The following is a 12,304-nucleotide window of genomic DNA, read 5'->3' on the forward strand; positions in this document are numbered from 1 at the left end:
TAGGAAGAGGTGGAAAATGGCCAAGAGAGAAAGCCAATTAAAAAAGTTCACTCAGCAACACATGAATGTTTCAGGCAAAAACTTCCAGAAACTTTTAGAGGCAGGTAATAGGCAAAAAACTGCTACTGCTGAACAAAAAGAGGCCAAATTGGACCAGCTTAAAGTCAAGATAAAGCTGAGGAGGAGCGGAGCTTGCTGGGAGAGCGACCTTCTCGTTTCTGTCCATGAGAGTGAGAAGAAGCCGGAAGAAGTGAAAGAATGTGGACTTCAAACTCGGGTAAGGATTATCTTTAAATCTGAATTCATAACACAATTTAGACAATTAAAACATAGTTTATATATTTGAAATATACACTACCAGTCAAAAGTTTTTGAGCAGTAAGATTTTTTTATGTTTTTGTTTTTAAAGCCTGCATTTATTTGACTCAAAGTACAGGAAAGATAGTACAATTTTAAAATAACTGCTTTCTGTTTTAATATATTTTGAAATGTAATTTATTCCTGTGATCAAAGCTACATTTTCAGCATCATTACTCCGGTCTTCGGTGTCACATGATCCTGTTGAAATCATTCTATGCTGATTTAATGTTTAAAAAAAAACATTTTTGATTATTATTATTATCAATATTTAAAAGAGTTGAGTACATTTTTCAGGATTCTTTGATGAATTGAAAGATCCAAAGATTAACATTTATCTGAAATAAAAAGCTTTTTGTAATATTATAGACTATATAATTTTTTTGCTGAATAAAAGTATTATTTATAGGAATTTAAATGGTTCAAAAGTGACGATAAAGACATTTATAATGTTGCAAAAGATTTTTATTTTAGATAAATGCTGTTCTACTGAACTTTCTATTCATCAAAGAAACCTGAAAAAAATATATACTCAGCTGTTTCCAAAAATAATAATAATAATAAATGGTTTTTGAGCTGGAGTAATGATGCTAAAATTTTAGTTTTGAAATCACAGGAATAAATCACATTTTACAATATGTTCAAATTCAAAAAAGTTATTTTAAATGGTAAATATATTTTAAAATGTTACTGTTTTTGCTGTACTTTGGATCAAATAAATGCAGACTTGCAGAGGAGGCTTCTTTAAAAAACATTAAAAATGTTACTGTTCAAAAACTTTTTACTGGTTGTGTATATACAAAATATATATACACATAAATATTACATTATATATTGACATTTTCACTTGTGATATGCCACAAAAAAAAACTTACAATTGTAAATTATGACAAAATGTTTTTGATTGCAAATTGCAATTGTATATATTACAAACTACATATAACTGCATATGAGTATACAAATTTGACTAAATATGTTACAATATATAACTTTCTATAGCAAAATACTCAATATTGTTATTGGTATTGATTTTATAATTTTTATTTTTACATTTTCTCTGACTAAGGGTGGCCCACCTAGTGTACTTCCTGCTCAAAGTCTTGGAACTCTCACCCCACCGACGGAGCTGCCTATTTCCCCCTCCAATTCTTCCACACATGCCTCTTCAGGTAAATGTCCTCATACTCCACACCACATTTCTGTCTCTCCCTCTTTGGCAATACCAACATTATCTTCAAGCCCTCCCCAAGCGGATGAATCCGATGAACATATTGCAAAGATGTTGGACGATATGTTAATGGGTTTAAACATCCTGCCGTTGATGCCAATAGACAGAAATCTGGATGAGCAGGAGCAGCTAGGACCTCTTCAGGATCCAAAAAGTGGTCAGAGGGCTGCTGAAACGTCTGCTCCAGGTGTTTGCCTTTATGTTCAAAGCTGCGAGCCAGAGATGAGGGAATCTGATGTTTGCAAGTCAGCAGTACCGGTTGGGTCTCCAGGACAAAGAGATAAAGGTAACCATCATATTAAAATGGCTTGGGTGTTTTGTTTAGTTTTTTTTTAGAAGTTTTTCAAAGAAGATTTTAAATTCACATTATATAATCTGCAAAATGTTACTTATTTTAACAAAATAAGAGGAATCATACAAAATGCATGTTATTTTTTTATTTAGTACTGACCTAAATAAGATATTCACATAAAAGACATTTAAATATAGTCCACAAGAGAAAATAATAATTGTATTGATAAAAAATGACCCCGTTCAAAAGTTTACATACACTTGATTCTTAATACTGTTTTGTGTAGTGATAGTCATGAGTCCCTTGTTTGTTCTGAACAGTTAAACTGCACATTGTTCTTCTAAATTTTCCTCAGGTTTCACATTTTTGTGTTTTTAAACCATTTCCAACAATGACTGTATGATTTTGAGATCTATCTTTTCACACTGAGGACAACTGAGGGACTCATATGCAACTATTACAGAAGGTTCAAACACTCACTGATAATTCAGAAGGAAACACGATGCATTAAGAGCCAGGGGTTGAAAACTTTTGAACAGAATGAGGATGTGTACATTTTTCTTATTTTGCCTAAATATCTTCTTTTTTTCATTTAGCACTGCCCTTTAGAGGCTTCAGAAGACGCTTGTTTCCCAGAAGTACATTTACCCTGATCTTTAAATTCAAACGTTTTCACCCCCCTTCAGTGTGAAAAGATCATAAAGTTGTTATTGGAATGGGTTCAAATACACAGAAATGCTGAATGACCAAAGAATTTTTAGGACCTGAAAGATTTTTCTGAAGAGCAGTGAGTAGTTTATCTGTTCAGGACAGACAAGGGACTCATGAACAACTGTCACTAAACAAATTACAGCTGTGGATCATTCACGTAACAACACAGTATTCAGAATCAAGTGTATGTAAACTTTTGAACAGGGTAATTTTTAAAATTCAAATTTGCTCTTGTGGACTACATGTAAATGTCTTATATGTATAATATCTAATTCAGGTTGGTACTAAATAAAAAAATAACATGAATTTTGTAAGATCCCTTATATTTTGGTAAAATAATTAACATTTTGCAGATTCTTCAAGGTGTATGTAAACTTTTGACTTTAACTGTATATAGTCATTGAACACTTTATTCTTTTACCCCTTGTTTTTTTAGACCTCTCAGGCTTTCAAAATCAGTCAGGATCCAATACCTTCAAGCTCCTGACTCCTGACAACTTGAACAAAGATAAGAATCTGGCAACTGTGACAAGAAACTCCACCTCGTCACTGGTAGAAGACTTGTTTTCAACCCCAAAAGCCACAGCTGTCCCATCTTACCCTTCTCCTGCCGCAGGTAAAATGCCAAGCCTTGAAATGGCTGGCATACTGGATGACAGGCCAGATTTCAACCTACTACGATGCCTTTCCCCCCTTGAATCAGATAACAGAGACATTGATGTTTCTACACAAGATCCATCACACAGCCAGGACCTAGAAACTCAAACCCTTCCCATGTGGCTTTCTGAGTCACCACTGAAATTAGACTTCCCTCTAAACACGACGATGGATTCCTCCCACCCGCATCCACAGCCTGACCTCATCGCCTGCCAAAATCAATCGTGCCCTGACCTTGCAGAAAATCAAGAATTGAATACTTCCTTTTCACACAATGATTTAACAAGTGGGAGTAGCTCAAACATCATTCAGCGTGATGTGCAGGATGCTAGTGAGCAACCAAATCAGAGAAAGACGAGAAGTCGGAGGCTTGCAACTCGAAATTCAAAAGTGAAAGAGTGTTCACAGTGTCAAAACCTAGAAAATCAGAATCAAGTTAAACCGTGTGATGATTCCCATTGTGAAAATGCTCAGCCATTAATTTCTAATATACGAAGAGTCAGTACCCGAATAAGCAATGCGAACAGAAAAGCAACTGTAGGTGCGAAGAGAAAAAGTGAAGCTTCTTCACCTGTCAGTAAGAAAATGTCTCTCTTGAACACCGCCAGTCAACAACATGAAGATGTTTTATCTAAACCAAAAGACACTGGTGTTATAAAACGTAGTCGTGTCAGACACAAAGATGTTTTATCTAAACCGAAGGACACTGGTGTTGTAAAACGTGGTCGTGGCAGACCTTCTAGATTCAAAAACACCGCTGTAACTCCCTTGTGCACTTCAAAATTACCCACTTCAGAACAAGAGGATTGTGAAGTGGAAAGATCTAAGACAGACAGTGAGATTGAACAGGCTAATAAGCAAGAACCAAATACACAGCAGGAGAAAGACTCAACAGAAATGGAAGAAGCAGATGTTAACAGCAATTCTGCACAGACAACGCTGAATTCTCACTTAAAATATGCTGGTCAGCCGACGGGACCGAGTATCCTTGATCAAGTTTTCCATCAGACTCTTCCAAGCGTCGAAAGCCTCGCTTGTAGGAGTTCTCCGAATATTGATCAGCAGCTAACATCAAGCCTGCGAGAGACATTTTTCAGCCTTCAAAAATTCCTAAGAGGGCAAAGTCAAGACAAGAATGGTAAATTAGTGAGGAATATCAGTGAACTGATCAATACAGGCATTCGTGGTGAGAAAAAAGCAGAGACGTCTATCAACGAGAAGGAAGATGTGGAGGTTTGCCATGTAGAGTCATGTGGAGACATGCCAGATAATGTGACATGTTCAATCAAAGATGGAGAAACTGCCACTGAGGAGAATTCAAATACAAAAGCCACTGTTTTAAATAACAGTGATTCCAAAAAAGACATTCAGGACCAGAAGACTGAGATTTCTGTCCCGTTAATAGCTGAGGAGGACATCGTGAAAAAAACTATGACGTCGACTGATGATATTGATGATGTTAATCATGCCACGTCATCCACAAAGAAAGACTGTGTTGTTTCTACCAATGAACTGATGGTGAAGGAAGGATTAGAAATGAATTTCTGTTTGAATCCTAATAGTACACAAGCAGAACATTTCAGAAACGAACAAAACTCAGGAGAAGATACGGTTTCTAATGAGTGTTCATTTGAGGCGACATCAGACATGGACAGAGATGCTCAGGCAGTGCTTGGTGTTAACACCCAGGATGTTAACTGTGTGGCCGATTGTTTGGAGAAAGAGGAGGATTTAGGTAGGAACCAAGAGGTTCAGATGATTGAAGAAACTGTGGAGGGAGAAGAAACTGAAGTATTTGTAGGGGAAAATGCTCTGCTCGTTTCATATAATGGCTGTTGGGAAACCACCAATGGTTGGGATGGTAATGATAAAATTTCTGTGGAGGGGGAGCAATACTGTGTTGAGAGGATTGATGAACAGACCCCACTGAAGGAAGATGAACTGAGTAAAGGACTCATTGCAAATGCTGAGATTGCAGATGATGCATCAAATATCAAAGGTAAAAAGGCTGAACTTTGAACTATAATTTAGCGTTTTTGTATATTCTGTTATTAATAATCATAATTCCTGATTTCTGTTTTGTCCTCATAGATCTGAGAAACCCAGACAAAATAATAAGCAGAGATGCTTCTCCTGTCCAGCTTGAAGTATCCCTTCAGTCAGACCATCAAAGTGAAGATATCACAACAGTGATGTGCATTTCAGAATCAGGAGATGATGAAGACATTGAAGTAGACGTTGTAGATGAGTCTGTAGAAAATCCATTAGGGCTTTTGGCTGATAGACAGGTTGTCATACTGCTTATTGAGGATCTAATGGATCAAGAGGATGAGTTGGATGGCACTGAAGAAGAGGAGGTAGATGTGACTGGAGAAGAGACAGAATGATTTTTGTTTTCATGTTAGGAAAACATGTTTAGCATTTTGAAGCCAATAGCAGATGTTTGAGCCAAGTTCTTAACCCAAGGTTTATATCAAATGGTGAGAAGAATTTTTTTTTTTTTTTTGTCAATTTGCCCTTATGTGAATTAGTCTATCAATTCATCGTTTATTTTTGATTGTCTCATACATGTATAAAGTTACATATTAAAATTATGTAAATTAAAATAAATTTATATAACTTCATATAACACTTATGTGTGCTTTATTTAATGTGTGTGACCCTGGACCACAAAAGCAGTCTTAAGTAGCATGGGTATATTTGTAGCAAAAGCCACAAATACAACATATGGGTCAATACTATTGATGTTTCTTTAATGCCAAAATCATTAGGATATTGAGTAAAGATCATGTTCCTTGTAGATATTTTGTAAATTTCCTACCATAAATATATCAAAACTTAATTTTTGATTAGCAATATGCATTGCTAAGAACTTAAATTGGACAACTTTAAAGCGATTTTCTCAGTATTTTGATTTTTTTGCTATCTCAGATTTCAGATTTTCAAATAGTTTTATTTCGGGCAAAAATTATCATATCATAACATATGTATAACCATACATCAATGGAAAGCTTGTTTGTACAGCTTTCATATGATGCACAAACCTCACAAATTGACACTTATGACTGGTTTTGTGGTCAAAATACATATTATGATAAATATTTGGCATAATTATTTTAGTCTGACTTTATGTGTGTATCTTTATCCTTTGTAGTTATGTATGATTTCTTTTTTTAAGAAATAATTCTGCAAGTGTAAAATAAAACATACAACATAAAATATAACATAATAGGTTTCCCAAGGTTACCTGTATTCCCAAAATATAAAATTCCTTCGAAATATTAGTAAATTTGAAAAGTAAAAAAACATGCATAAATATACTTATTTTGTGTAGCATAGCTACAATCATTCTATCAGTTAGAAATTGCATTTTAAATGCGTGATTTCTGTTTTTGATTTTCTTATCTTTATTCAGTAATCACAACTAGAAGTCATATTAGTAAAAAAAGATGCAAAAAACATGACAATAGCGAAATAATATAATATTTAAATTAAAAAATAAAACATTACAATATATTAAAACGTTTGTTATTATATTGTTAATATACCCAAAAGACTACAAGCAGACGAAGACGCAGCGAAGCGACCAGCAGTGTTTTTGAATAGAAAACTTTATTGTCACCGGAAGTGGCAATTTCAACGCTGGATGGATAGGATCCACGTGGGTACTGCCTCCGGTCAAGCGCGCGCACTGAAGGTTAAGCAGACTGTCAGAGCTCTTTGTCGAACGGGACCCACGGTCTGTCTGGTGGGTTTTTGGTGAGGGTGTACTTAAAGGTCATTTGCAGAAATGGACCCCATGAAAGCGCAGCAGCTCGCCGCGGAGCTGGAGGTTGAGATGATGGCTGACATGTATAACCGGTACGGTGGTCTTTTTATATGTGTAACAGCATGCGTTCTGTTAACGTTACATTACTTTTTTTTTTGCTATCTGACATATTAAATATATGGACTTGTGTAATAGTTTATCTAACTATTGAATATTTGTATTTAGTAGATGCAGTGTTGTAGTACAATCAGTGGCTATAGAAAAGCTATACGTTTTGTAATTTAATTGTTAGATCGTATTTAGACACCAGGCCTTCTCAATATCCTATACTTAGATAATTTAGAACAAGATATAACTTGATTTATGCTGCAGTAGCTTATACTATAGGCCTGCATCTGTCTAATAACTATCTAACCTGCAGCATTGTTGTGTAGTACGCCAGTCGTGACTTGAACCCCTGGGGTCTTGTTGCTTTTACACTGACAGTTTAATGCATCCTGTTATTAAAGGAGAAGTTCACTTCCAGAATAAAAATTCCCTTGACTTCAATTGTGCCCAACAGCTTAAAGGTCCAAATTGCAGTTTCAGTGCAGCTTCAAAGGTCTCCACACACTACCCCAGCATTTTCTTCTCCAACTTCAAAGTTGTCTGACATCGTTGTTTTACCTTTTTTTGTAAAGGGCGTTTGACTTTCTTTGCACACTCTTATTGTAAACACTGGGCTGGTACTTTCGCCTACGTCACGCTGACCTTTCCAACATTATCACATTTTGGAAGGTCGGGCTGGTGCAAGATGATCATTTGTGGTTAAAAAGTATATAAATTTATATTGTTTTATCAAAATGACCAAACGTTTCCCTAGACAAGACCCTTATTCTTAGACTGGGATCATGAAGAGTCCTTTGAAGCTGCATTGAAACTGCAGTTTGGACCTTCAAACCATTGGCCACCATTGAAGTCTACTATATAGAGATAAATCCTGGAATGTTTTCCTCAAAAACCTTCATTTCTTTTGAACTGAAGAAAGTAGGGCTGCAACGATTAATCGACCGATGTTGTGAGGCGTGTTTAGTCAATGAAGCCGGTACTTTGATTAGTAGTAAATCCCCATCACGTGCGTTCAGCTGGAGCGGCAATTCAAACACCCCGCCGTAAATCACTGACAAGCCATGCCAAATCGCGCTCCAAATCGAATTCGATTTTCAGCGCGATTTGGCGTGGCTTGTCAGTGATTTAAGGCTGTGTGTATTAACTGCCACTCCAGCTGAAAGCACGTGATGGGGATTTACTACTAATCAAAGTACCGGCTTCATTGACTAAACACGCCTCACAACATCGTTCGATTAATCTGATATTGATGAATTAATTGTTTAATTAATCCTCTGTTACTCCTCTCGTAAAAATGCAATTACTTGTTGCAATTTAAGTGAAGTGACATGATGTGGGCAAGTATGGTAACCAATACTCAGAATTTGTTTTCAGCATTTAACCCATCCAAATGCACACACACACACAGCAGTGAGTCGGAGTGGTGAACATACACTGATCCTCATGCAGCATGACCTACAATTCCTGTCAGCACTGAGACACAAACCCACAACCTTATGGTTACAAATCAGACTGCAGACATGTAGCAGCTGATTCTATGTTCTGAGTTTTATCCATAAAAAATGCATTATTAATTACTGTAAAATGACATGATTGTACGTTTTCTGAATGTTTCAGTGAATGCGATTAATCAATCAAATCTGTTGGTTTTTTTTCCTTAGCGATTTGCGAAGTCAGACCTATGTAGTTTCAAAAAAAACAAATAGTGGGATGAGTTAAAGAGATAGTGGACCCATAAATTAGAATTCTGTCATTACTTACCCACCAGGCCCGGATATAGGCATGGGCAAGGTGGGGCAATGCCCCCCTAAATGCTGTGACTGCCCCCCCAAACGTAAAGGCATGCAAAATTCCGAATTTCATAAAACAAACAAACTAAATTGCCTTATGTTATTTATCCTATTTACACGAAGGTATGTCATTTCTGTCTCTACATGATCGCGCGTTTACAATGTCTCCTCTGCGAAAACACGGACGGGATCGCGCACTCCATTCATAAAAACCGATTTTACTATAGCGCGGAATACCACAGAATTCGTCGATTTTTGGATTAATAAATCAAAAGTTGGTCTGTCACTTAATTCAAATTGCGATATGGACTAGTGTCTGTGAAAACTGAAATGCAAAAAGACTGGAAAAGAATTTAAAAAGACTGATGATGATGGCAATGTAGAGTTTGAAGACCTCTCTACCGTTTGCAAATATCTACACGGGTATAAGAATGCATTTCCTCAGCTCCATCGCATGTATGTGACCTCCCTTGTGATTGGAATATCATCTGCATCATGCTAAAGCTCTTTCTCCACTTTGTCTCGTGTTCTTACTCCCTTCCGCCGCACTATTGCTACATGAAAGAAAAAGAAATGTAGTTATTCTGGCTCAGGAGAAGGGCATAACCACAGGCCTAGATATGCATGCATTTGTTAGTCTTTTTGCACAGAAAAGCAGACGACTGATGCTTTAAAAAAAAAAAAATTTGTAAAAAAAAAATACACAAAAAAAGAAATAAAAAATATATGAATAAAATAAAAAGACAAAAAAATGAAAAGATAGATAGATAGATAGATAGATAGACATTTAAAAAAGTTAAAAAAAAAAAAAAAAAAAAAAAACATAAATGCAGCCTCAAAAGGGCACAAGCCAGTGTCCTATTTGTGCCGGTCCCAAGCCCGGGTAAATGCAGAGGGTAGGGCATCAAACATAAAACCTATAAGACAAATCAAATGGATCAAAGGAGAAGATAGAGATATGGATAGGTGGACTGATATGATGACAGCATAGTTAGTATAGTTTTCTTTGCATAGATAATTAGAGAAGCTACCCCACACTTGCCCCCCCAATATTCTACATGCACCCCCTAATGGGGCTGGCTAAATCCGGCCCTGTTACCCACTCTAATGTTGTTCCAAACACATAAGACCTTCATTCATCTTCGGAACACAAATTAAGATATTTTTGATGAAATCCAAAAGCTTATTGACCCTGCATAGACAGCAACGCAACACGTTCAAGGCCCAGAAAGGAAGTAGGAGCATAATTAAAATTGTTCTTGTGACATCAGTGGTTCAACCTTAATGTTAAGAAGCTATGAGAATATTTTAGTTTACTTTTTGCACAAAAAGTAACAACTTCATTCAATGATTTCTTCTCCTCCATTTCAGTCTTCGACGCAGGAGCCAGTGTCAGAATGTCCATCTCTCTTCGTCTGTATATTCTGGTTCAAATAAGTAAGACTGGGCAAAAATTGCAAGTCATCCTCTCTGTCGAAATCTTCAGACATGTTTACAAAGACTGTTTTATGTACAGTGTGCGTCGTCTTCTGCTTGTAAACAAGGTGCAGCGCATCTGGGTTCTACGTCAGAACTCCGACTCCTGCATCATGGTACTCTTGTAAATGTGCAGTGAAGACTGTCATGGAAGAGAGGAAATTGTTGAATTAAGTCGTTATTTTTGTTTTCTTTGTGCAGAAAAAGTATTCTTGTAGCTTTATAAAATTACAGTTGAACCACTGATGTCACATGGACTATTTTAACGACATCCTTACTACCTTTCTGGGCCTTGAAAGTGTCAGCTGCGTTGTTGTCTATGCAGGATCAGAAAGCTTTTGGATTTCATCAGAAATATCTTAATTTGAACAAAGATGAACAAAGGACTTACAGGTTTGGAACGACATGAGAATGAGTAATTAATAGCAGAATTTTTATTTTTGAGCAAACTATCCCTTTAATACAGATGATAGCACTTGAATCAGTCATAAAGATGAACATTTCTGGTTTTTTAAACAAGATTATTTGTGTACCATCTAATTTGTCCTGTCCTTTTTTCTTCATGCAGCATGACCAACGCATGCCACAGGAAATGTGTTCCACCTCATTACAAGGAGGCAGAACTTTCAAAGGGGGAAGCTGTGTGTCTAGACCGCTGTGTCGCCAAATACTTGGACTTGCATGAGAGACTCGGTCGGAAACTCACTGAGCTCTCTGTTCAGGACGAGGAGACGATGAGGAAGGCCGCTGCAGGCACTGGATAGACACGATACAGACTTCAGGGGTGGGGCTGAAGGCATTTGGATGGGGTTTGTGGGTGGATTGGGCACTTTGGACATCCAAACAGGGAAATCGGATAGCGTGGGCACTAGGATATAAACAATATAAAATGAATATGAACAATATTTTAACAAATATTGATCCACTGTTAGACATGCCACTAAAAGATCAAGACTTTTGAAAGGAAGTGGGATATATTTTACCCTATGAGTTGTTGTTAGTTTGTTGGCATGAACATTATTAACATCACAGGAATAGAGCATTGACTGGGTAGGGAGTTTTTTGAAGTATTGTGAAATGATGTCCTTGTGAAAGTGTTTGAGATTTTTTTTTTTTTTTTTTTTTTTTTTATGTTGACACTGATCATTGTAATTTCTAAAATTCTTTGAGTCATTTTACAAAATGTACCCTTATTAGTCAATAGAATTAAAATGTTTACCATTCTAGTTCTCTTGTGACTTTTTTCTGGTTCTTTAAAATGAGCAACTGTTCTGAAAATTATTTAATAAAATTGTCAGGATGTGTTTTCTTTTTGTTTTAAATGTGCTGACAGCATGTTAATAGCAACTCACGGACTGTCAGTATGCTTAAAAAATGGAGAAGTGTCACTAAATTCATCATCTTTAAGAACTACTTATGTAACAAATCCTCTGTTTTCAATGAGACATTTCCTTTTTGATTTTGGAGATCACTATAAACTGATGTTGTATGGAAAACAGCTGCTTGTTTTCTTCAGTACTGACAAGAGTTTTCATTTTGGGTGAACAATATTTAAAATATACATATGTGACCCTGGACCACAAAACCAGTCTTAAGTCGCTGGGGTATATTTGTAGCAATAGCCAAAAATACATTGTATGGGTCAAAATAATTGATTTTTCTTTTATGCCAAAAATCATTAGGAAATTAAGGAAAGATCATGTTCCATGAAGATTTTTTGTAAAATTCCCACTGTAAACATATCAAAATGTAATTTTTGATTAGTAATATGCATTGTTAAGAACTTAATTTGGACAACTTTAAAGGTGATTTTCTCAGTATTTTGATTTATTTGCACCCTCAGATTCCAGATTTTCAAATAGACATATCTCGGCCAAATATTGTCCTATCCTAACAAACCATACATCAGTAGAAAG

The 12,304-nt window shown here is 36.2% G+C and overlaps 1 protein-coding gene across 1 annotated transcript; it reads left to right on the forward strand.

The window, feature by feature from the left end:
- Positions 1 to 6,902: 6,902 nt before the first annotated feature.
- On the forward strand, positions 6,903 to 11,614 carry timm10 (translocase of inner mitochondrial membrane 10 homolog (yeast)). The gene is made up of 2 exons (XM_073843239.1): positions 6,903 to 7,106; positions 10,957 to 11,614. Exons 1-2 carry the CDS (start codon positions 7,036 to 7,038, stop codon positions 11,150 to 11,152), a joined length of 267 nt encoding a protein of 88 aa, XP_073699340.1. The 5' UTR covers positions 6,903 to 7,035; the 3' UTR covers positions 11,153 to 11,614.
- The last annotated feature ends 690 nt before the right edge of the window (positions 11,615 to 12,304 follow it).

This window comes from Garra rufa, chromosome 6 (assembly GCF_049309525.1).
Source record: "Garra rufa chromosome 6, GarRuf1.0, whole genome shotgun sequence".
Classification (NCBI taxonomy): domain Eukaryota; kingdom Metazoa; phylum Chordata; class Actinopteri; order Cypriniformes; family Cyprinidae; genus Garra; species Garra rufa.

Excerpts from the sequence above, each read along its gene's own strand:
- timm10 (XM_073843239.1), top strand. The coding sequence starts at position 7,036 with ATGGACCCCATGAAAGCGCAGCAGCTCGCCGCGGAGCTGGAGGTTGAG. Across the intron at positions 7,107-10,956 it reads ATGGCTGACATGTATAACCG|CATGACCAACGCATGCCACA; the intron begins GTACGGTGGTCT and ends TTCTTCATGCAG.